This window comes from Apteryx mantelli, unplaced genomic scaffold, assembly GCF_036417845.1.
Source record: "Apteryx mantelli isolate bAptMan1 unplaced genomic scaffold, bAptMan1.hap1 HAP1_SCAFFOLD_333, whole genome shotgun sequence".
Taxonomy (NCBI): Eukaryota; Metazoa; Chordata; class Aves; order Apterygiformes; family Apterygidae; genus Apteryx; species Apteryx mantelli.
Window position 1 is genome coordinate 19,924 of NW_027118686.1, and position 27,176 is coordinate 47,099.

The following is a 27,176-nucleotide window of genomic DNA, read 5'->3' on the forward strand; positions in this document are numbered from 1 at the left end:
TTGTACTGTAGAGTTTTCTTGCTTTCTTTTCTCTCTACATGTTTTGGTGCAAAAAAGGGTACATAGATATGTTATTAGAAACATTTGCTTGAAGGTTTCAACTCTGTACGTACAACTTATTAATGATTTAAGAGTTTAGTACCTGATCCAGATCCTGCTATGAAAAGGCTCCCATTGATTTCAATCCATTTTAGATAAGGCTCCAGGACAATTAAAAACCATTTTAGTTTATCTGCAAAATGGATACTGTAGACACTGATAATCTTAGAATTGTACCTTCTAGCCATGAATAATATCTTGCACAACAAATGAACTAATCTATCACAGCTCTGTTCAAAGTTATAAACTATAACCACAAGGCATACTCTCCAAGTTATAGAAAAATAATCTAATTGATAGTTAATGGTCCCACATTCACTATTAGGGTAATAAATATTGTATTTAATCTAATATTACCTGGCTAATATTACCAAAAGATATATTTTATAACACTTTTCAACCACATAAGTTTAAGAACATTCTTTGACATGTACTATACTGAAATCAGCATAGAAACCTACCACAAATCATTTACAAATAAATAACATTAATCTTCATCAATACAATATCCACAAGGCCACATAAATTACTGAATGCCTATATTACATTAAATATTAATGATCAAAGACTAAATCTAGATTGTTAAAATTTAAAATAAACACTTTATTTCTTTTCAGTCCTTGCTCGTTCTTACACTATCAAAATTCTTTCTTTGGTTCCACAAAGGAAGGATCCAGGTCAAAACAACCACCAAAAAAAGAGCCAAAACCAAAAAAAACTCCACTTTTTCTTTTTACATTGCCTTCTCAACCACTTAAGATACAAACTAAGTCTTGACAAAACAAATTAAATCTTTTCAAAAATCTGCAGTGTATTCCAAGGACATCAAATTGTATTGCTTAGGGAAAGAGGCTTAACATTATTTTTCAAAGATAATGTATACGTTCTTCAGTAACTTGAATGTGTGACTCACTAGTGTTCTTCAATATGCTAGAATCAAAGAAGAGAAATGGAGATGGCTGCATTCAGTATAACCAAAGGTGTTTGGTGTTCTCAACATAAAAATCTCAAGTGTCGGAAAGAGTCAAACATTTTGTGAAAGGTGCAAAGATGTTCACTGCAAAATACCATGTATGCAAGAAGTAGCAGGTTTACATTTAAAAGGAAGTAGAGGAAACCATTAAAATGATAATTCTAATTTTTCTATGGACTTTCTGCTGTATTCCTAAACTAATGCTGAAACTTCAAGAAATGCAAGTAAATTACCATAAGAACTACCTACTTAATATCAAATCATTCCAAATGCTATGAATGCATTTTCACAACATCTGCCACATTAAAAAAGTCACTGAATAAATGTAAATTAAGCTGGAAAAAGGAGAAAGATAATAGGGTACACAAGACTATGTTTAGGTCTGAACACAGTTAAGTTCTGATTTTAATTCTGCACCTGCCATTTACTGATCACTATTTCTGCATCTATTCTTCCTCAGTTCTCTCACCTGTAACATGGGAGAAAAAAAAAAAAATCATCTGTAAGATTTATTTTGACAACGTTGAAATAATTAACTAATGTTTCACTCTTTCCAGATTCACAGCAGACACTCAAAATTCAGCAGGGAGAAACTCCTCACTTCGGATTCTCAGGTGTTATTTCCAACCCCCCCCTCTCGGGCTATGGGTCTCAAGGTTTTGGCAGCCTGCTCAAATAACAACTTTTGCGTTCTAGAGAGCCAGCTCCACTCTGCTGCCAAAGCCGCAGCAGGAAAGTCTGCACGTGGGAAGATTCGAGTGCGGACAGAACAGCTACCACATGGAGAGAGGAGGTAAACCCGATCAGCCCTTTCCTCCCTACCTAAGAGCAAGAGGATTACAGCATCCCATCCATACCTCTGGGCACCCACGGGGCAACAAGCCTCAACTTTCCCGACGGGATGGAAAAAAGGATTTGGGCCTAGAATGCCTCTGCTTGAACATCCCTGACAGCACATGGCACCATCAGCTCTCAAGCAAGCCGAAGTCAGAAAGCCACTCCTGTGCTTCCAGCGAGGGAAATGCAAAGGTTGACGTTTCAAACCCTTGCAGTGGCAGGAGACTGCTACATGAGGCGCACCTCGCAAGCTGAGCTTTTACTTTTAAGAAAAAGACAGGAAATTGCTTAAAAGGCACCAGTGTTAAAATAATATTTACATTACAGGGTAAAGTAATTGAAAGTTGGGAAATGTAAACTTTGGAAGTGTTTGAGTAGCTGTTGGTTCAAGCAAACTCATTTCTGCTGTTTTCTTTTTTTTTTTAAGAATGGTTTCAGACAATATATGCAATTACATGATCACATGGTATTATTTCTACAAGACCTTTGCTCATTCAGTGATCACTAGAAGTTGTATGGACAACCATACAACTTGCATTTTACAGATTTCAAATTCTTCACTGTATAAAAATACAACCTAAATAGTCAGTAATTTATGTATGGTTAAAATAACTTTTAGATATGTGATTTTTAAAAACAAGTTTTAAATTGTCAGATAATTCTATTTATTAACCTATCAACTAACATAAAAGATGTCAAGCTGTTAAAAACTTCCTGATGAGAAAAAAATAAACCTCAATTAGATATAAATCTAAGGTACTGTAAGTCAAATGCATTTAGATATTAATATGAATTGGTTACCAGGAGACACAGAATTTATGTAAATTATTATATTTTAATGTATTTGTTTTCTGATAACACTAAAACTTCTTAAGCAAGAGCTTTTGGTGGCAGCACTCTTTACATACTGGTTTCCACAAATAAGAAATTGCTGTGGATGCCTGATTGCTTCCTTTGCATTATATCTATACTGTTTACAAAGGGGCTTTTGAAAATGTACTATTGCTCTCAAATAATCCTGTGCAAAGCACAAAATGGACACATTTTTGAAAATGGGTGAGTGCATATTAAATAACTCAACCAAGACCCACAATACCAGCAGGTTTTGAATAGTATGGTCGTGCCTTATCTTTCTGTTTAATTCATCAGCTCTCTAAATACACCAGTAAAAAGGTGTCTGTGCACCTGGGTAGAGGTAATTATTAAATAACACTGTCAATTCATACCTTATGTAAACATACTGCAAATACAAAAACAATTTATGCTTTCAAAATGTTAAATAATAGATCCTCTGATTTTAAAAAGACAAAACAAAATTATACTTGCAGTGCTCTGGGGGGGGGATAAAACATGTTTTGCGACTCCTGTCTTTACACTGACATTTGAAGTCCAATTACAGAAGACAATGTGTTGCTTTGATCGAAAAAATTAATGATTCAGAACCACAATTATTTCATTGAAAACGTTTCAAACTTTCCTCAGACAACTTAGCCCTGCCTCATTCTTAGATAAACACCAGCCATTTCTGGAATGAAGCAACTCTCCTGCGATACCACAGGAGCATTCACCTTCCCACTCCAAAAATCTATAGATGCAGAAAGGAAATGAAGCCTTGAATCTATAAAGGTGGTCAGAGTTACAAACTTCCTTATATGTTATTAGCACTGAATCCACTTCCCATTAGGAGCAGACACATCCTTCAAAGATGATTTTATTGAAATAGCTGATTTGAAATTTTCATTATTTTACAAGTCTGAATGTTGCAATAGCTAGGATGCTAGCATAGAAGTTGCCTGCAAAGTGGCAGTTTAATCTAAATCAACCAGCTGGCAATTTTAAAGAGCAGTGATCTGTTTCAGCAACTCAACTTTGTCAACAACATCCTCTTAAACTGTTTTCAGCTAGATTAAAAAAGGATGTCCAGCTATATGTTAAATCTCATTGCAAGTCAATAGGATTTTAGGCTCCAAAATATTTCAGGCAGTTAAATGGGACTTTGACATCTTAAATACATTCAGTTTTAGATATTAAAGTAGTAATCAATACATTTTTCTGAAATGGAATTTGTATTCCAAACTTCGTTTCTCAATTATTAGCCAAAAAACTGATTTCAAGGGCTCAGAAAGAAATACCCTCAGTACTAGAGCTGGCCATAAAAGCAAAACAAATGTAATGAATGTTTGTAATAGTTTCTCTTTTATTTTTTTAATTTTCCATCTAGCTCAATGGGAGTGTATTAGTCTTAGAATCTCCACAGAACCAAAATACCAAGCATTAAAATTCAAGAAATATGCAAAATGTATGATAAACCAAGCAGAATTAGTGAAAGTTAATTTGCACATGGCTCATAAATATGGTAAATGATCACAGTAAATTTTAAGTGTTAGCCATAACTGTACCTCATGGCAACTGGAAACTGTTTGTTTCTGTAAATATTAATTTCATATATTCAAAATGATGAAAACTTAACTGGAATCAAACTCCAGAAGGCTCTATATTAAAAAATAACCACACACAGAGTAATTCCATTGGAATCAATTAAATTAACTTTAGGCAAGAGGATAAACACAAAACAGACATGTACACATTTTGCTCAACTGGCAGTTAAGGTCTCAAATTCTCCTTACCCTTTGAATATTAATAAGTATATAATTTTATTAAAATGAACCAGAAGTTTGGATAATATGTGGAAATAATGCTCAGATCCAACATCCAAAAGTTTTTCCTCAGGTCTAGAAAAATGATCAGGTTTTCCACCTACCTCTATCTAAAATAAAAATAAAAAATAAAAAAACAGCACTGCTGAAAAATTTCTATTCTGTTATAGCATTGTATTTTATACAATAGTGTTATTACCTTTCCAAGCATTCTTCCAAGAAAGTAGTAATGTCGGGCGTAAGAATCTCCAACGAGCATCTGTGCAGCAGGGTTAGGATAAAGAAGTCCCTCATTGGTGGTCTTAAAAAATCCCTGGTTAGGGTTAAATCCCGATTTAAGCAGTTCATTCAGAAATTCTCTGAAAATTCCACCACCATCAATACCAGCTTCATCAAGGCCATGTGCATTAAGTAAGTGAACACGAATGCGCTTTTTTAGGTCAGGTTCTGCAGAGAAAGGAGAGAAAGACTCAAATACAACTATCTGTTTGAAGTTTCTTTAGATAAAAAACACATGTAACTATATATACAAACGTATACGCACTATTTTTCTATTAAAAATGGAAGTAGTAAATAGTAATTTTGCAGAAATCCATTACTGGCTTGAGTTTTGGGGACAGTTTTCAATATTCAGCATGTGGAATGCACTTTGTACAATGGGTCTTGCTGTAAGAGTCCTCAAAAGATGGAGTAGAAAGACAGTAATGAGGGAAGAAAAAAAATCCTACAAAATATTTCTAAATAAAATTAAAATTAATTTGAAATTTGTATTTATACAAAATATTGTGAATGCAAGGTTCAACTTTCTCCAGTTTGAAGGAACTGTTAATAAGCAGTGCATTCCCATAGAGGGGATGACCATCATAAAGACTGTTATTTGAGAGAGATTCTGGAGGTGGAATGTCAGCAGCCATCCTAGAGAGAACCATGAAAGACAGCACACAAACACACACACAAAAATATATATATATATATATATTTTTTTTTTTTAAGGTTTTGCATATACTGTACTACGCATGTCTGCTTGAACCATGAGCACACACACCCTGTAATGTGCTTGTGTGATATCTGTTGTTCATATTCCTTTGAACCTCCTTTCCTGCCTTCCTCACACATCAAGGATGAAGTATCATGAAACAGCTAGAACAATTTCTCAGCCTGTTACCATCAAAGAAGTGTTCCCACTTTCCGTTTACCCACCACTACCTGCTGCTTCCCTTCCCCAGCTCTGACTGCAGTCTCACCCCTCCAGTGAGCCCCTCCAGTGAGCCACTCCAGCTCGCTGTTCAGGTTTGCCCCTTTCCCTCGATGACTTGCCTGCCTCGGTGAGCCGCTCACCTCTCCCAGGGACGAGTGGAGCACCAGGGCCCAGGCAGACACCCAGGACGGGGAGCTCCCAGCCCCTGACCAGTGCCAGGTGTTTTGCTAGCTTGATTAATTTTCTTGCAAAATCTTAAATTCCTGCTGCTGCCTGTGGAAGTGACAGGCTTCTTCACTCCCTGCTGGAAACGTTAGCAACTGTTTGAGAGCAGAAAGATGACAGCAAGACAGGCAGGAGACAGGGCGGAAGGGTTTTTTTTTCCCCAAGTCACTGGAGATTCTCTTTCAGAATTATTCCCATGCAAGGCTCTGAACAAGCAACGTTCAGTCCCTGAAATACATCCACGTAACTGGGAAGAAGGACTTTTCCTCAATTCACTGAAGGCTTCTAAAGATCTAACTAGCTTTTATTTAAACCTTACATTGACTACACTTGCTTCCAAGTAAGGTAACCAATAATAAAACAGTAACAATGTAACTTTATACTGCTTCCATGTGTAGTATAAATGCACACACTATGGATGTACAGCTGATGTTCATGAAATAATCTGCAGCATCTTGTAGCAACAGCATTTCTGCTTAACCGGAGTGTCACACTTCCACATTCCCATTACTGAATGCAGCTAGATCTACTAATAACTTTCCAGTCTTTTCAGAAGTTTCACACTCAGATATTTTTAAAAATTACCCATTAGTCCTTCATTACAGTGAAATGCTCTCCGGCATAAAAGTTCTGCCAACTGGAGACATCCATTTTCAGACAAAGACTTTGCAAAAAGTCCAATATTCCATTCAAAACAAGAGAATAGAACACAGTTGAACTGGCAAGAGAGAGTCTCAAGCATACAGACATTATTTGCTTGGAGATTCCCAAGACATTGAACATTAGTGTTAAAATTTGCACATATGGAAAGGCTGTTTTCATACTTTTTGGAGCTTTCTGAAGAAAATCAGTTATTTGCCTCCTCCTCTGTGTACTGACAAGCAGATTTACAGCAAGGAGGGAAAAATGGTCCTAAAACAAATTGGTGACCAGGTAAATAATGGACCCCTAAATTAGTGCCCCTTCTGAGAAAAGGCTGCAATTTAATAATTTATACAGCTACAATGTAACTAAACTGTTACTGAAGTCCATCAGAGGCTATTATGGAATACTGCAATCACAGGGAAAAAAAAAAAAAACCACTGGGAAGAATTTGCACCTTATTAGACATAAGATAGCAAAAAACAAAAACAAAAACAAAAAAAACCCACAAATCCACAAGAACCAGCCTAATACATTTCTACTATCCTAAACTTTTTTTTGTAAATGATCTCAGTTAAAGTACTACCAACACATTAACTTTAAACAGGTCTCTTCTGAGTACCTATAGACAAACTGGCTGCCTCTTCCAAATCCATGTTCTTTGCCCTCTCCTGATCAATTCTAAGACCTCATCTATTGCATACTTCATTTCCCAGGTCCATTTTAATCAATTCAGACCATAGTCTTGAAATTGCGTCTTGTAGTTTTCAGGAATTTCTTCTTTTCTGCTCTCCTACATGGTGCCTGACCTACTCCAGAGCTAACATTATTTCACAAAATACTGATTCAGAATACCAGCTTTTTAGAAAGAAACAAACCTTCTAATTTAGAGTTTTGCTTGACGCCAGATAGCACACTACATATTTCTGCATATGCGTATGACACACCATACATAAACAGATTTTCTGACTTCAGTGGCCAATTACCACTAAAGCTTCTCTATTCCTGTTGATGAGAGAGAAAGCTTTACCTAGATTATTCTACATTCAACCACTTGCTACAAGCTTTCTGGGTTCTCCCTTGTTGTCACCTTTTTATGGGTATAGCAGGGTTTTTTTCCCCTAAGCAAAGCCTGAAAACATTACTGCAACTATATACACATATATGCGTTATTATACATGATCAAGATCTGCTCCTCAGATAAAAATTTCATTAATACTAAAGCTCTTTTTGCTAAACAAAGGCCTGACATTTATTATTTCTAAATATAATCAGATAAATATAAAAATTAAGAATCTAGCTGTGTTAGAAAGTACAGATGTTCCTTATATACTAGCTCATTAGTATTTTACTCATGGCTCAAACTGCATTCAGATGCACACAGGAACCCATATTAGAATCACAGAACAATTTAGGTTGGAAGAGACCTCATATATGGTACAAAATCCCAACACTGACAGCAGGGCCAATTTCAGAGTTATACCAGGATGATCAAGGCCTTGATCGAGTTGAGTTGTCCAAGGATGGAGATTCCACAGCCTCTCTGGACAATTACTTCAGTGCTTAACCAACCTCATTATGAATTTTTTTTTCTGTATGTCCAATCAGTATTTCCCTTGCCGCACCTTAGCAAACAGGCTTCTGCAATGCCCCACTAGGCAGTGGCAGCAGTAAGATCCCCCCTTAGTCTTCTCTCTTAGACTGAACAAAACAGTTCTCTCAGCCTCTCCTCACACACCAGGTGCTCCAGCCCCCTACATCATTTTGGTGGCCTTCTCCTGGCCTCACTTTTGCATGTCTTTTTCACACTGGGAAGCCCAAAATCAGACACAGTTAATCAGTGCTGAATAGGGGGAAAAAACATCACTTCCCTGAAACTGCTGGCTCTGCTCTTGCTAACACAGCCCAGTATGCTTTTAGCTTTTATCTCATCAAGGGGGCACTCCTGACTCTTGTTCACTTTGTTGTTCACTATAAACCCCAGGTCCTTTATTACCAAACAGCTTTCTAGCCGGTTAGTGCCCAGCCTGTATTGCTGCATATGGTAAATCCACCCCAGGTACAGGACTTCATGAGGTTTCTGTAAACCCTTTTCTTCAGTCTGCGAGGTCCTTCCAGATAGCAGCCTGGCCTTCTAGTGTACTGTTTCCCCCAATTTGCTACTTTCTGTAAACTTGCTAAAAAGGGTGAATTACATCCCAGCGCTTAGGTCATCAAACTGTAGGTTAAGTTTAGGAAACCTGTGTTTTAAAACTGCTTTCATAGTTTAATAAAACCACATTAATTATGCTGACTGCTTCACAGCACCAAAACATGTTTCTCATTTAAAGCTAACTTATTATTAAACAACACCTTACCTATAAAGCTAATGGGTTGATTTGCCTGTTACTTGACACTGTATCATTCAAAAGCTTATAGACCACAGCTTCCGAACTGCATTTTTATTCATTTATTGGGGGGTGGGGGGAGAGCTGGCTCATCTTTTCTGTGTTTTCTGATTCCAACTCATCTCTCTATTTGAACAAACCAGTTAGCAGGTCAAACTAAACTTACATAAAACAAAAATATTCTTTACTTGAAGTAAAGTATTGTACTTGATTATTGTTTGTACTTAATTTAAAATTTTTGACAAATGAGTCCACATCTCTTTTAGGTATTTCCAGTTTTAAACACAGATATTAAATGAAAGAAATCCCATTTACAAAAAAAATACTATCTTTAATTCTATCAGAGTAAAGCAAAAAAGAAGAAAAGGTACAATTTCCAGTAATTTTATACAAACCAATACCAGCCACTTTTCTTTCTCCTCTCAAAGTTAGGCCATTCTCCAGGAGGGAACTTAGGTGGCATATAAAGTGAGATTCAGCTAGTAAAACCCTAGTATGTATGTAGTAACCCTAGCTAGTATGTGGCCAATATTTTTTTTATACATAAAAATACCATAAAATTAACAAGGACTTTATATAGGCAGATTGGAATTTTGGCTTCTGGGGCAGCTGTTCTTGCACAAATCCATACTGAGGTATGATATACATCCATGTAGCAGAATACATACTAGTGCACTGCATTACCTTATCAGTCACACTGTACCAAGCAAAAATGTCTAGGCTGCATACAGGATTTGCTGATACTGATTACCAAAGCAGATAATATCTAATGAACTATATGGATGAATATACAAAATATGGCTATTCGGACAAGTAAATGGGAAGAAAAGCCTCATAAAATATAAGTCTGAACTAAGGAAAGGTGTGTTAAAGAGAATGAAACTGCAATAATCAGAAAGAATCTGGATGAGAATTACATTATGTGAATTGAAGAAGGGTTTTTTTGTGTATTTTTTTTTTACTTTATAAGGACTTTGACACTTCACAGATGATACACTTTTAATGTTCTACTCAAGTGAGCAAATCTGTAATGATATGGTAAGAATGATTAAGTATGTTATCGTCAACTTGTTTATAACTTCATTGTAAACCTACCATTTTCAGGAGAAAGTTTATCATAAGCATCTTCATAAATATAATTTCTTCTGATAGTGACATTAATCCCATCCAGAAACGGACCATCTCCTTGAACTTCCTGTTTATCAGCATAGATCAATCTTTGAAAAATCTGTTAAAATGAGTGGAAAGAGAAATCAAGTCATAGTAAAGATCTAAACATTCAGTGAAAAATGATTATTCACCAATATTACTGTCCTTTGAAGGTTGCTTTTGGGAACTCACTTTCAAGTGATTTGTCCTCTCTGTCACCAAGCTGCAGAAATATAATATAGATCCCAGGGAAGGGAAGGAGAGGGAACAGACAGAAACAGGCAAAAACTCTTTCATGCTAAGATATCATCCTCCATTCTTTCTACATAAAGAGGGACATCACACACATAGTGTCAATCATTCCAGTTTTCTTTAACTTTCAGAGTTCTGAAATGCAAAGTATTCCAAAACAAAGGGGAAAAGTCACACGAGTATTTTGAACACAGAGAGGCAACCCTCCGTACTAGGAAACATTCTTTCGTTCTTTTTGTAGTGCTTAGGAACATTCCCAGTAACAAGAAATTAGGTATCAGTACTGCCCTCAGATAACAGTGGGCAAGTAATTCAAAGCAAAATAGAGCATTATTATTGTATTTACAATTGATTTATATTTATAAATATATTTATATAATGTATTTGTATTGCATTGTATTTATATTGTGTTCATTTAGTATCACCATACTAAACGAAGTATCAGAGCATCATACCGATTCCAAAAAGATAATTTTAGCTAAAGTACAAACAGAACTTCACACTGTCCTTCATAATAAGAACCTATCACAGTTCACCTGAAGAGTAACTGTAGCTAACTGTGTTTCTATGCCAGACTGTAGCATGTTTTTTTCTGCCTAATGTACAATAATGTTCAATATATCCTCAGTCCAGGGACTAAGAGTCTCTTTACTACATCCTTTCTTGCATCTTTCCCATATTCAATAAATACTCTAGCAAATTTTATAAGGGATGTAATCTCCAAATAGTATCACAGATTGCTCTCAAAACTAAAAAGATTAAGCAAGAGTCTCCAGAGAAGTTTAGAGAAGAAAAGCATTAACAAATTCACAGTGAAAGAGGAAACTTTGACAAGAACAGACATAAAGCTAGAGCGGGGTCTCAAATCTACTTTTTCTATGGACAACTGTAGGTGGCGAAGAGGACAATCTCCAACTAAGAGGATTATAGTGTAGACAAAGCCAGACTCTTCTCTCAGGTGCACAGCAGAAGGACAAGAGAAAGCTGTAAGTTGCAGCAAGGGAAATGCTGACTGGAAATACAGAAAAAAAAATTCAGTATGAGGGTGGTTAAGCACCGGAACAGGTTGCACAAAGAGACTGTGAAATCTCCATTGCTGATCATAGTCAAAACACCTCTGGATAAGACCCTGAACATCCTGATCTAACTTTGAAGTTATCCCTGTTTTGAGGAGGGAGTTGGACTAGAGTACCTCCAGAGATCCCTTCTGACCAAAATTCTTCTACGATTCTGTGACATCAAGGTACACAGTCATGGACATCATCTTTTTATGAAGAGGACATGAGAATATGTTCACCACCACTTTCTTTCCTGAAGAAGTATATGGCTGGGTAGTTTCATAATCACTGCTACACAATGAATGATAGATAGAAAGAAAGTTTTTAGGGTATATCTCATGGCAAAATTCTTCTTGATATAGAAACTAGACTCCTAAACACTGGAGTGTATATGTACATGCATAAGTAAATCCTGAAATACACTGTATTCTGAAATCCTGAAATATATACCCCAGTGTATAACTGAAGCATTTACAATGACTTAACAGTAGCAGACAGAAAAGCAAGAGATGCTGACTGTAGTACGCGCTACAGTTTTGCACTACAAAAACATCTGAGGAAGAGAAAGGACACGGTCACTTCCCTTTCTAGGCTGTTTGCTGGGTGCACAAAAATGCACTACCAAGCACTGGTAAGGTCCCAGTAGCTAATAAAAGATGAAAAACTTATAGTTAGAAGAAATTAAATCTAGGTGCTCTAGTAAGAACTGCACTGCTTACACACATTGAAAGCTCAGATTAATCAAAAACACAAATGTGCACCTCTTCTAGAAGAGACACCTTGCCTTGGAGAAATCTAACAACAATGACTTTTTTCTGGATTGCTGATCCTTAGTTCAGAATAAAGACAGTGAGAAAAGACTCCCTCTAGATAAGAGGGATCCCACCAGCAGCTAGGCTCATGGGACCTACTCCAATTATCTACAGGCATTTTGAACTGGGGACTCAGAAAGGAGGAAATAAAACCCAAGTGATTGCTTCCCACAGAGGACCAAGGTATTTGATGCTGCACACCAATTTGCTTTAAACTGAAGGGGATAATAGCTCTGGGGTCAGCATGCTAGAAAGCCTCACATGAAACTGGACTGAGTAATCACTTCTGAGAGTATCTAATACCTGGTAATTCAAGGTAAAAATCTCACCAGAAAGTCAGAAAAGGAAAGGACACATGGAGCAACCCACACATGGAAACAGCATGAACTTGTATTATCACATTAAATTACAGTGCAATATGGCAACTGGAACAATACATGATAAGGTATCTTCTTCCTTTATTGGGAGCTGCTTTGTAGGAACAGTTCTGAAAGAAGTAGAAGACTCTAAAATGATTCCTGTCCCACTAATACACAAAAAGAACTATTTGGTCCAAAGAGCAGTGATAAGAGGAACTCCTCTTTGAAGTGGACCAAGACTATAACATTTCTGACTGTAGCTTTTTCCTTCTCTCCAAATTGTCATCCATTTTTTTGATTAAAAGGATGTTAAACCTTCAAAATGAGAAGCCAACTTTCAGTTTTTGTGATATAATAAAACAAGGCTCTGTGAATTCCAGAGACTTAAAATATGTGCATCTTAACATAGCTTTGAGAAGTCTGGAGGCTGTAGACAGTGACCAAATTGTGACATACAGACCCCTGCTTGAGGTCACTTCCAACTCTTTGGCTGTACTCCTAGTTCAATATTGCCATACAGCATTAAGATGTTTTTTTGGAGGCCCAAAAGAAACAATCCTTTTCTACTGAATTTGTCACTGTCTTTTTGGCAAATATTGATTACTTTCCCTATGGAACTATTTTTCATCCTCTTGATGGAGTCTTGTAACTTAACATCTCCAAGACGATTCAGGGAGTAGTTTTTAATTAATCAGCACTGTTGACAACAAAAGTAGTTTGAAAATTCTGTTATGGGTAACAAAATAATAGCTTTTAAAAAATATATGATGCAAATGGGAACAGCTAATGGACCTAACAATTTTATATTTAAAATCTAGAAAACATTCAAAAGCAAATCAAATAATACAAGAATCTTGCAAGTTGTAAACTATATACTCTATTTAAAGTTCAGCTACTCAGCTATGAATGCAGGAATTGAATCTCTGGGCATTATTTTCCCAAAACGGACATCCATCATCTCATTCTGAGTAAATTCACTCACTGCACAAAAAAGTCTCAAGTCTTGACCTTGCAATCTGTTTATTATAGACACCCAACTAGTTAGTTAGCTAGCTTACCACAGGAGGATGCAATCACTGAATCAGAACTGAAGTTCACTATAATGGTACTACTACTCTCAGGCAACTTTATCGTGGAATATATGTTTCTAACTTTAATATACTTACAATGAAAAGAGAAATATAAACAGTAAAAAGAGAGAAAAGTAATCTTAGAATGTTCTCCATTGCAGTTGCCATGCAAACACTGGGGAAAAAAAAAAAGTGTGGTCTGCCATCCCTTCTGTAGAGAAACAATCTAATTTTTACTTAGCTAAGTGCTATTTTTTACACTTACTGAAAACAGAAAAATTCAAAACTTAAAAGCCAAGCGCACATTAAATTAGAAATTAGATACCTTTACTCTTTCTTCAAAAGGAACTACAAAAGGTAGCTCTGTCAGAATTGCAAGTTGTCGTTCTTCAGATACAGAAAGAGGTGCTGGTTCCAAACCCACTTAAAATAGAAATAATAATTTTAAAAATTTTGGAAAGAACAGGGTTTTTTTTAAGCAGTTTATTTTGTAACAAGTAACTCAATTTACTTTGTATAAAAATACACACATTAAAATAGTTTATTTACTAACACTAAGACATATCTTTCTTTAAACATTAGCTTCTAACAGGCAAACTGAAATGTAAGCAGTGAAAACATACTGAAAACAAAATGTACATAAAAATAGGTACTCCTGCATTTTAATCTTCTTCAGAAGAAAAAAATTATTTTCTTATGACTGAAATTTTAACTTTTCAATTAAGAAAAATTACATGACCTAAGACAATTAAAAAGTTGTAAATAATTATGATCTTCATCATAAGAATACTCAATATCCTCATCCCAATAATCAAAACAGTTTAAATGTACAGTGCTTTCAACCACGTAGACTACTTTCATTCACCTTGCCATTTTAGGCTCCAAAACTAAGCCAAATCTAACGAACTCAACAGAAAGATAACATTTCTTTCAATGGGTTTCCTCTCCCAACAGCAGGGACCCAGTCATCGTATTAAATTCTCGTCACTATAGAAATAGTGAAAAGAACGTCAAGAAATTATATAACTTGCTCAAGAAAAAAAGAGGATTAGAAAAACGTTCAGGAAGCCACAACAGAGAAATGAAATGCGGTGTGGTTCCCAAGCTACCATGCAGTTCCTTTGGACTTTCTTATACACAGACCCACAAAGGAAGTTTCTATGAAACAATTCAACTTCAGGTAATGCATAGTAGAAGTCAGAATCCTGCTGTAGCTTAATGGGAAAGAACTCAGTTGCTGAGCACATATCTGATTGTAAATTTATTAATTGCAGCACTGCTATTGCTCACTTACTAGATATTGTGGTTAAAGGCCCACCTAGCTCAAAAAAACCCAAAGACAGCTTGTTTCATTCTTGTATTTAATAATCATCCTTTAGAGAAAAAACAACTCACAGAACATAGACTGTTTATAGAAAATATTATAAAAATGAAGTAAATGCTCCATGTTACCACTCAGTCCAAAAGCTTAGAATGACTGTTTCAGTTTTCCCTTTGGCATCTACCTGTGGAGACTAGTATCTTGCTGCCCTTCTGCAACTGCGCATCACTTCAGTGTTCATTATTTAATGGGTCTGTATTTTTAATTCCTCACAGCACTCTAAGTAGGGATATTTTAAGCACCAATTTAACATGACACGACCCAATATATCACTATACTTGATGAATATTCATTTGGGACAGATTTCAACATTGCAAGTCTTTGGAACTTCTGATAAATGCTTCTCTGTAATCACCCTTAGTTTACTTAGTAAACATTTTTAATTAAAGTCAACGTATGCTACCTATTAAGCTAAGGGTTAAAAGCATTTTAAATAAAAAGTGCATGTACAGCAAAGGTAAACTAGTACATGACTTCGACAGTTCAATTATTCCAGTCAATTAGTCAATTTTATCTGCATTTCTCCATCACAGCTTCTTTCCTTAGAGAGAAATATGGGATGGAGTCATCAATACAGAGAGCATTTACAACTCAAGAGTCTGCCATTTAAGTAAATGAAAAAGCACAAATAAACATGACCATATGTGATTCAGCAGTTCTTTCATGCTAATTGGCTTTAACCCATATGGAGTCAAGAGGGATTAAATGAGTGATGTGCACATTGTTATGTGCTTGTTTTCACGCAGTCATGTTGACTGCCCTTTTTTTTAAGCCTGATTTCTTGTGGAAACGAGGTTTATATGAACATGTGTCACTCTTCCTCACCACCTCCCCTCCAATACACCTTTGGGGCTAACCAACTTAATTTTAACTTTGACAGAGGACCAGGGGATTCAGAAATACTAAGTTCTGTGAATATTTACAAGTGGGTGGAGGAGAGAAATTCCTTTAGTGGCCTGATAACAGAACCAGCAAGGAGAGCTCAGTTCTTACCTGCTCTGTTCAGTGTGTCAGCTTGTCTGCTCGACAGCCAGCCCAAAGGCTGTTGTCAGCCAGCAACATTAGCACAGGTAGCTCCAAATCAGCCACAGCATGTGCATTACTTATTCACCAATTGCCCAAGCTAAGGTAAATAATGAAATAGAGGGAATTGGTGCTATTATGGGAAGGGAGACAAGGGAGAGAGCTGAGGATACTGTATGTATGAGGGGAAGGCGACTAGCAAACTAGCAGTGTGGGGAGAATCTGGGGGTGATAAAATGTGGAACAGGTCTGACCATGGGGAGCTGTGGATGGAGGACACCAAGAAATATAGCAGCTGGAAGACATGGAGATCAATGCAAGAACCTGAGGTTACTGTTATGGACTCTGTAAGAGATACAGGATGCAAGTCTGTAGGAGTCTGACACTTAAAACTAGTCCAGGTTCTCAGCATTTTTTGCTAAAACTTCTGTTTTTAAGATTTCACCTTCTCAGTCACTCAGAATAGGCAACTTCCAGAGATAAAAATCAACTGAAAAAAAATTGATTCAAAATTCCAAGGAGTACTTACACTTGACCAACTGATTGTTACCTGCTAAACAGACCAGTAAAGTAATCAAAGTAAACTTGCACTATCACAGCTATGTAAATAAAATTTATCATTAAAATAAGCCCTCAGACTCCAATCTTGGCAAAAGCCCCTGACAATCCTATAGGGCTCTATGGCAGCATTCAAATTCATATGTACAAGATCTACTGAATCTGCTCAGATACTCAAGGAGATGACACCATCTTGAAAGAGAGAACTGGACTCTCATAGATTAATCAATTCTTTCATAGGGATTAGTGTTTTAATGATTATTTTACTCAGGTGAAATAAGCAAGGTAAAATTCTAAAACAGTGAAGATGCAGAGGTCTGAAAAGCAGAAAGAAATAGACCTTCTACATGAGAAAGTATACTAGCGTAACTACACTAGCATACATTTACGCTGATAGCTAAGCTGGTCTGATTCTCTCATGTTTCTTTTGAAGTTTCATGAAGTCTGGATTTTTTGAATGATTCAAGGAGATAAGTTTCTGCTCTAACTTATTAGAGACAATATTTATAAAATATTGTCATAAAAAAATATTTATAAGTAATTAATACTTACTACCTAAAGCTTGTTTGTTACAGCTTAATATATAAGGAAGTTTCTTCACAATATGCTGTAAAAGCAAAAGCTCAACATTTTATAATTTATGCAGCTTTATGCATTTTATATCTTATGCAACTGTATTTTATACATATTCATACATATATTTTTAATACATATCATTTGCATGCCTCGTTATTTCACTTCTTCAGTGCCAGTGAAAGCAGCAGAAGTCTGGGGGAAGTTGTGCAGTACTGCCTTGCTCTCCTCCCAGAAAGAAAATAAAATCGTTATACGTTAAAGACTAAGCATCCACACACACACGTACATGCATACAAATGTGTGGGTTTCTTAAATAACTGAGCACAAAATTACAAAAGATTACTTTGTTTTTGGCTTTTAAACAAACTATTCAACTGTACTCTAAAAAGGTAGATTTAAAATAAAGTCATAAGGCACAGAATTATTTTGACATCATAAAGCAAAAATTGCAGAGACAATATCTTACCATCCAAGGTAGACTGCAACGGTCCTATTCTTCCCATTCTTCTGACTCTCCAGACATGTCTAGCGGATGGCACATACAGCTGGGTAACCTAATTTATTAACAGTATTTTACAGTTAAACATTGTCTAATTTCATATTAAGTATATACATTAACTGTGAAGTCCAAGAGTCTGTGTCTGAATCCCTAATATCTTAAGTTCTAATCCTACCTCCTTATACCTGTGCCTTAAAGCAGAGCTGCAAATTAACAACAATCACAATGCCCAGGTATTATTTAAAAATACCATGCAATGGTATATTAAATTATGGTTTTTAAGATACTAGTGAAGCTGAGTTTGAATTTTAAAATGTCTAATGATTTACTTTCACACGAATCAGGGCAGCAAAGCATATTATGACTACTACTACTTACTACTAAGGTATGTAAGCGCTATTACCTACAAACTCTAAGGAACTGGCACACTCACAGAAAAATGTGCATCTTGAACAGTAGGCAAGCAAATGGGAAACGATCAAAAATAAACAGAAGAGTTTATTTTTAAGAATTCCTGTGCAAAACTGCCTACTGTTAAGAGCAAAACCTCTAATACTGTGAGGTAGTTTGAGGTATAACTAACTTCTCAGATTCAAATTTTCAGTGATTCAAATGCCGTATTTTCACATTCATATTAGCATTTTCTTTTACATGCATATGCACATTTTTAAGCTTAAATAATGTAATTTTGTTCAAAACCTTTCAGAAAACAGTAACTTCTAGGCAAGATAAGTACAGAAAATGCTACTGAATTTTATTTTTGGAAAAGAGAATTTTGAAGGTTTTTTCCACTACAAAAGAATTCTTTCATTTAGTATTTTTATTATGCAAAGTGCTTAAAATAACTAGAAAGTAAGTCACTATAATGTGTAAAAATGCAGTGTGCTTCCCATTCTCTTTTACTATAAATGGAGATGAACTACATTGTTGCACTGTAGAGCAGGTTCTACTTTCTGGATAGGTTATGTGATTTAAGGTAAAGGTTTCTTAATAGGTGTAAAATCTCTACATTACAGGGATAAGCAACATAACTCCAGGTTTTAAACTAAACTAAAGCTATGCAACTTCAACATCTTGCTATAAATATAAACATCATATCAAAGGTTGATATTGTCATAAATCAAACACCTTACTATTTCAGCTTCAGCACCAATAAGTCTATGTGAAAAAGAATATTACTTTTACCTTATCTGCTTTTATGTTTTCTTGTTCTGACAGCCAGTGATTTGGTGGGCAGAAATTTCTCCTTGTATCTCTAGATTTCAACATTTTCACTAAGTTTGTGATGACCTAGGTGTCAGAAATACATATATTCAATATATATTTAGCACTGTGAATGAAATTATGTAATAGAAAGTCAAATCTACAAGTAAAACCCTAAGGAAGTCTTGCAATAATGTATGAAATTGTTATTTACTGTTAAAAACTTGCTCTTATACCTAAATACCTTAGAATACAATAAGTAATTGTCATTCAGTTGTAAGTCATCCAAAAAATTGGCTTATTAAAGTCTCATTCCACAACTAGGACTACAATTCACATCTAAAAAGCTATATGCCAGTTCAGGCATATAACAAATCATTTCAACATTACATTCCTTCTTTAAATAAAACAACATCTAATTGGGTCATTTATAGGGGTTTTTTTGGTTGGTTGGTTTTTTGCTTATAGAGGTGTTCACAAACCTGAAAGAGCGAATAGATAAATGTTTTGGAAGAGAGCTATCTCTCTGTTCTTTATTACCTCTCATTCCAAAACTAAGACTTCTTCAGAATTTATTTGATTTGCAGGTTTTCTTTGTTCACAAACAGAAGAACTCCTAAATTTCTGTGGACCATTTTTCAGAGGCTTTGTAAGAATGGAAGTTTTGCTTCCAGTCTCGAGACAACAAAGGTCATGTTCCACGCCACACTAAGCAAACCTTACGGGTCAACAAATAAACAGCAGGTATTTCTGCCTATAGTCAGTAATCTTAACTAACTAGCTAGCACAAGATCATTGGATACGCTCCTTAATGGCAAAAGACACCAGAAATTGTCCAAAGCCAACATCAACTTTGGAAAGTACAGGGGGAGGAGGCAGAAGCACTAAACTAGCAATAGAACTCAACAGCAAAAGTTTCATCTCTACAGTACAGGAAAAATTGCAGCTGCAACTTCTGGTTGCTGCATTGACAACCTAAAGCATTTCCAGCTAAAACTGCCTCAGAAAAATCGTAAGTGTGTGCTTATGATATATGACACCAGACATTGCGGGGATTATCCATGTGGAAAACAAATGCAGATATTTTTAAGGGTAGAACTTTACATTTGAAAAAGACACTACAGGCTCCTTTTATTGTCAATGAATATCTTGTCAGTGTTTTCAAAGCTATCTAGAGGAAAAAAATAATCATTTCATCCAAAAGTAGCTACCAATATGATCAAATGTACTGTACCCTCATAATTCTTGTTTCTAAACAGATCCTTATGTGGCTACCACCTCAGTTGTTTATACTGTAAATACCTAAACTTAGGTAAACCCTACCTTATGATTCTTAAAGGGTCCAATGTACCAAATACAGAAAGAAAAGAGTCTCTTGAGAAAGCCTAGCCCTAATGTCTGACAGCAGATTACAAAAACACCGTTTCCAGAAAAAGGATGCTTAGTAAAGCATCTCATGGTGGTCAGCACAAGAAGCATAAGAAGTGCCTACGGCCCTAAAAATACACGTGCGGGGGTGGCTAGTTGCAACCTTCATTTGACATATGGGGAGCAAGATGCTTACAACACACGGAGCAGCAGAGATTGTTTAGGACAATGTTCCAGTTAGATCCGGTACATCTTGAACCTCATCAATTTAGGAAAAGATAATCCAAAAGAAACTTAGAAAACTGCCACCTTAGGTCAATCTGACATCTGTTACTCTGCATGGTTTTGTTTTTTTTTTAATGAAAGTTGGAATTCATATTAATATATGAGAACTCAAAACCAAAATTCAAGTGGAGAACAAACTGTTGGCTGTCATCAACAACAGACAACTTCCACTGATATTCCATATTTATGATTAAATGTTAGATATCAAAACAGATCCTACTAATATCATACTACCTCTGTCCATATTCAAAAACCATTTATATAAATCAGGTTATTGGCTCCAATTCTAGATCAGTTTAGTATTTGTTCTTCAGCTATGCCCATTAGAAAACATATGTTTTTAATGAATACCAGATATTGGCCAAGACAAAAAATAAAGATTAGTTACTACTCGTCCCAAAGGTATATTGTTCCAATTGTCATAATGTTATGTACAAATGAAGATGTGTTAAATAAAAGTAGGAAGCCCTTTTCAACACGGAGTATAAGCATTTACCTGAAAGCCATCTAGTAACAGTGGTTTAACAAATTTTTCCTCATCAGCCGAACCATAGCAGTTGATGATGTGTGCACCATTACTCCAACCCAGCAACAAAGCAGAGCATATCAGCTTAAACCACTATGAAGGTTTAATATATTTTACTTCACAAGGAACTCAAATTATAACCACACAGTCAGAAAATGGGAAAACAGACTAACAGAAAATTAGTTCATGCATATCTGCAGAACAAGACTGGGAGGTGGGGAAATGTGCTTATCATGGTTATTAGTTGCCTTTGCAGTTCTAATATATTCCTTGGCAGTTTCCTCCAATCCAGAAAAAAAAAAAAAAAAAAAAGAAGTAAGTAGCAATATCAAGTTAATGACTACTCCATCACAAGCACAACTGTCACGCCTGGTTGCATGCATTCCCCCCAAAGAAGGTTAAATATATGTGCAAGAGAGAACCAACTTAGCCCAACACTATATAAAACATAATTAAGTGGAATCAGTGTAAGTTTAAATAACTAGCCTAAAGGAAATTACCACTGCTATGAACAGACATCTGTTTTGCAACTTAGAACTACAGCATTTGAAAAATGAATGGAAAAAAAACATATACAAAGCTTTTCCAAAGTAATGTTGCTGAAAGACAGTCTTAATGGGCAGGTGTCAAGAGTAACAAAGAGTTTAATGGGCCTTCTAAAGGATTCTGTGTGTAGATACTACACAAAAGACCTTTTAAGACCCAGTTTGTGAAGTAAGATCTTGAATAAAGACAGAAAGAAAAAGAATGCTATTAAGGGAACTGTTTGATTACACAGGAATTTTCATCACCTTGCCCTTATAAAATTCAGTAACACTTAGATGAGTCACTAAAGCTCTGTGGTTCCATTACCACCATACTAAAAAAAAATATATATATATATACACACAGAAGAAAAAACTTATCCACATGAAGACCATGCTAGTAAAATGTTTAAAAAACAATTAAAGAAACCTTCAAGAAAGCTGCATGAAATTAGGTGAGACTGGAGTTCCTTCTACATAATGGATACGCAGAACACTAGCAAGCAAAACTCAGGATTTCTTTGTAAAATTTGTCATAAATATGTATTTTATTGAAAGGAAAGCCTCACTTTAATAAACAATTTTAAAATGGGGATTTCTTTCCAAAAATGCCCAAAGTGCATACAACCCACATAAGTTCAGGAAAAATAGCATCTTAATATAGTACTTCACAGGATGAATTCAAGATACTGAAATAATTCTTTTATTTGACAAAGCCTGTTTTCACGCACTCATAACTTAAGTCCTTCTATGTAATCTGTAACAGCAACTACACTATTTCAATATTATATCATAAGCAAAAAAAGGATATTCTGCTGAATAAAGACATTTTCACATACAAATCTTAGATTCTGCAAATAGGCACACCTTACTGTCAGCAGTCTCACTGATTTCAGGTTTACCATTACCCTACACAAGCAAGATTTGTATATATGGGAATGCATTTCATTAGACACTAGTGGTATAGAAGATATGTAAAATAAGCATGAGAAATGAAGAGCATAGATCACAGGAAAGAACTGTGCCTTCTTCTCAGCAGGCACTGTGCAACAGCTTTAGAAGAGACAAATCTCTCACATCTTTGACACAGTGTAAGAAAGAAAAGTCTCGTCTCCTTTGACACCTTAAATTTATGACAAATTACTTCAGCTTTGTTTCTATTTTTTGTTGAAAGATATTACTGCCCATTCACTGGCAAAAAGCAACCTTGAAGGTGCCATCAGAAAGACTCAATGCAGTAGTCTTCTCAATAAAACAAGGTGAATTTAGCTGTGTTGAATTTTTAACAAGCGAAGTTTTGTTATTAGCTACATTCCTGGGTAGAACCAGAGCCTTTAAGATATCTTAAAGATTTACATTTGTAATTCAGCTAATGGAAGAAAACTCTGGCTCCCGAAAATCGTGCGAGTACACCAAGTTTAGACAATTCCACTAAAAGTTTAATAGCTGCCTGCCAAAGTGAGACAGAATAAATTGGGATTTAACACCTGTCTGAATGAAAGCAAAATACAATCAAACTCATCTAAAATGCAAGAGGCTAGTAAAAGGACTGATTAAATATGATAAACTAAAGAAAATAAATACAGGATGGTATGTTATAATCTCCATACATAAAAATTCCCCTAACATGCTGCCTTGCTTATAAAAATAGACATATTGGGGCTTTTCACTTGTGACCTTTAAATCGAAAGTTTATTTGGCAATTTAAAGACAAGTAATTAAATTAAATTGTGCAAACATATATTAGATCAATCTTTGCAAATTACAAATTCAGTGGTGCATTAGGACTGTATTCAACGCAATCAAAACATTATCAGTTACTCTCACCGCTATTAATGCTTATGCTCATAAGCGAAATGTGTTGTAAAATCAGGCAGAATAGGCTGGATAGAGGCTATCTTAGACTTGTAGAATGAATAAGCATTCCTTAATTAGCCCATCAGGTTAAGTGCAAGCCTTAATGGGCCTTTCCTAAAGTCTAGCATGACATCTTTCTCCAAACATGGCCAAGAAGAAAGTTCCATTAGCAATATTAATACAAGCTTAGTTGATCATTTTCATTCAATTAACTTCTTTCAATTAAATAGATAGCTTGACAAAAGCAGTGATAAAAGACCTGAAGGGACAGCTGATGACTCGAACTGAACATTAGTGTGCGAGAGGTCGCCAGTATTAAACGGACTGTAAATCTAGCATTCAATTTGGAAAATGCATTTCTTCTGCTCCCACTTCTTTAATGAGCAATTTTAGCTGACTAGATGTGTTTGCTGCAGAATTTTCATGACAAGTCAAGCACTCTCCTTTTTTCCAGCAATAGTTATATTCTTAGGTTTTTCCTGCCAATATTTTCAGCTTCCCTTAACTCATGCCACAGGCTGCCATGGATAAAACCAGTAGAAATACATTGCTAGATACCTAGAAATAGCATACATCAAGTTTACATTTGCTAAGCCTCATTCATCACCCCACTGGTATTCCAGCAAGCCCAAAAGGAGCTGGACCAGCATATTCTAGTATGACAGCAACAAAACCAATGCAGCACAATATCAACTTAGTAAAGCCTCTAATACTGAAGTACTTGAGTAATCTTATGATCCAAAAAGAATTTTACACGTTCATAAAGTTAATCACATGTTTAAGTACCTTGCTGAACTGGAGGCAAAATTAAAACCTATATTCTATATAGCAACTTCTTTATAAACATGAGAAGCAGGAAAATTAAATTAAGACTTTTCAAAAGCGAAAAAGTAAAATAATTTGTTACATTTATCAAAATTAAATTACTCTCAATATTGGCATATTTGCCAAAATCAAATTTCTAAAATCCATGTGTCCTGATAACAACTGTGATAAAAGTCTAATCATTAAAAAACCCCATTGTACCCGATCTCTCATCGGTAGCAGAGAGGAGTCTGCAAATGTTATTTTAATCAGTTTTGAAAATTGACACAACATACCTTAAATAATTGAATCCATCTTTTTTGTTCTGTCTGTATACATTGCTGCATTTCTGTATTTTTTGTTACTCCAACACTTCTGAATGCTGCAATATATTCCTCACGAACTTCCGGTTTTGTTTCTGGGTAAGCCAACTTTATGATTCCTAAACATGCATCTCGAAGGCAGCGTGATAATATTACTAGCTCTTCTAGCGTAAAAGGCATCATTGATGATTGTCTTTGACCTACAACTACATAAACCACAAGTTTATGTTTCTTTAAACTACCACTCCTAATCATTTTGCTATTAAAAACACTTATTATTTCACAGAAACTCTAATACACACACAAGGTAAAGGCAGAGAAAAGAGACATCAGAAAAAAGATAATGAGTATACATTTATAATGGCAATCATTTCTTTTAATTGTCAGCAGCCATAGTGATTTTAATTACAATATTCTCCTTTTTTATCTCCTGCTATGTTAATATTCAAGTTAGTCTACAGACCCAATTCAGAAGGACTTCACTCACTTCACTAACCCATTAAAAATCATCATGAATAAGAACTTTCACAGCAGACCCTGTAAAGCAGGGGTTCCCAAGGTGCAGACCATCATTTTTTCTCTTTTTTTCTAAATGCAATCATCATGAAAGACCTAGCTGACAGCTGAGCGCTCAGGGGACTGTCCGCATATCAGCCCAGAAGAGCCCTCCCCACAGATGTCAGCAAATCATTGCTCGGGGAGCCCTAAAGCTGTAAATTCCAGCTGCTGAGCAGTTCTGGGCAAATTGATATGACAGCAGGATGTTTGTTCTAGAGCTGCCACGTTGCCATCACGCGGTGAATCTCCATCTTTTAAGAAAAGCAGGAGGTGGACAACAATCTTGCTTATTGACAGAGAATCACCCAGAAGCAACAGAACAGCATAAACTTTGGTAGGTGGTCCTTAGAGTCTGATGGTTCATCATTTAAGCAGCCTTACACAACAACATTTTGCAAAGTTCTGCTATTTAGTAAGCTTGAAACTCTCACCTTCTATAGGATCACCAAAGAATTCATTATCGTGAATAGAAATAAGTGAATGACTAAATAAAGAACTAAAAAGGTAAAAGAGAGGGATAATTCGACTAGAGTCTTCTAAAGACATTGGAGAGCCTCTTGAAATCACTTGAAGCAGTGGCACCATAGACCTTAAAATATAAAATACAAAATAAGAGGTCGATAATTAAATATTCACTTTTTTAAAAAGTTTTAACTTCAGCATTCTAGTAAAAATATTTACTAGTAGTTATAAAACAAAACAAGGACTACTCTCTCAGTTTAATAACTATTATGTCCTATCCCTGCAAAATAAATTATTCTTTATAGGTGCTTGTCACTATAGTATCTCAGTGTCTTGAAATGCATCAGCTTATATATAACTTCAGTGTTAACTCCACTACAGACTGCACATTTTTTCTGGTTTAGAGCAGACACCTGGCGCAAAGACACATTAAATAATCTGCATGTTAGCACAGAACAAATCTGTAGATTTAATGCCTCTATTCCTAGAGGCACGCTTCTGCTCCCACTAATTTCTTGACTAATCAAAGTGCTCAACAAGAGATAAAATTTAAGTACTTGGGATTTTTGGTGTTCACTATATTGATTCCAGCAAGCAATCCAAAAACTACAAGACATCTGTATTATTTTAAACAAAGGTTTTATTTTAAAACCTGTAATTATTTACAACAGACTGGTTCCTCAAATTTTGCTCCATTTTATGAAATCAGAGTCTCAGTGAAAAAGAAACCAAGTAAAACATTAGAGCTTTGTTTTCAATTATCTTCCACTATCATCACCATACCACCAATTGTCTCATTCTCTTTTCACCGCATATGCTCTATTTTAAGGAAAACTCAGTTTCAGAAATGGTATAATACATACCCTGTAATCATTCGTGTAGTCATTGAAGATATCAAATACCAAAGATGCCTCAGGAATCTGGCATTAAAGGCTAAACTATAAAGAAGCCTGAAAGAGAAAGACCAAATACATGGTATCTGCTAAAACAGTGTATCCACAAAACACAGTATTTCTATAACAACTTTTATGTCAAGAATTTTTGAAGTAACATGAACAATTCAAATTTATTTTTTCAAGATGGGAGTTTTTGTTCTAAACAAATATGATGAAAATATCAAATTTGAAAAAGCAGCACATAAATCCTTACACATAATACACTGTTTCATTAATTCAGCAACAAACTCTGTGATATAGACCTAAGACTGCATTACATGACAAAGTTAAACGCACATTAAATAAATATAACATACCTTAAACTCTGAGTTATTTTTCTGGGAATTTTTTTAATTCTAATGTAGTAAACCACTCTAACCAGTTAATAGGTTACTTCTGTGGTTCATCTGACATTAATAAACACAATAATCTTAGCTAAAAGTAGATTAACTACCTTAAAATTAATTTATTCAAGAAGCAATTATTGTTTTATGTAGCAATTTTAGTTATATATATGGGGGGGTAATAAAAATAATGTGTGTATAAACACACACACACACACCCCCAAGCATCAGA

General features: G+C 35.4%; 1 protein-coding gene across 1 annotated transcript in view; it reads right to left on the bottom strand.

Moving 5' to 3' along the window:
- The window catches only part of LOC136996297 (ubiquitin-protein ligase E3C-like), a gene marked incomplete at its 3' end in the record, with an annotated part of 45,323 nt that extends 18,618 nt beyond the window's left edge, over nt 1-26,705 (bottom strand). The window contains exons 1-8 of the mRNA XM_067317231.1: nt 26,529-26,705; nt 25,635-25,792; nt 24,619-24,851; nt 18,941-19,045; nt 17,723-17,810; nt 14,044-14,141; nt 10,114-10,246; nt 4,766-5,013 (exon numbers count right to left, since the gene is read on the bottom strand). Of these exons, the coding sequence (XP_067173332.1) occupies nt 4,766-5,013; nt 10,114-10,246; nt 14,044-14,141; nt 17,723-17,810; nt 18,941-19,045; nt 24,619-24,851; nt 25,635-25,792; nt 26,529-26,551 (1,086 nt within the window). The remainder of the gene's footprint in view (nt 1-4,765; nt 5,014-10,113; nt 10,247-14,043; nt 14,142-17,722; nt 17,811-18,940; nt 19,046-24,618; nt 24,852-25,634; nt 25,793-26,528) is intronic.
- Between the last annotated feature and the right edge of the window lie 471 nt (nt 26,706-27,176).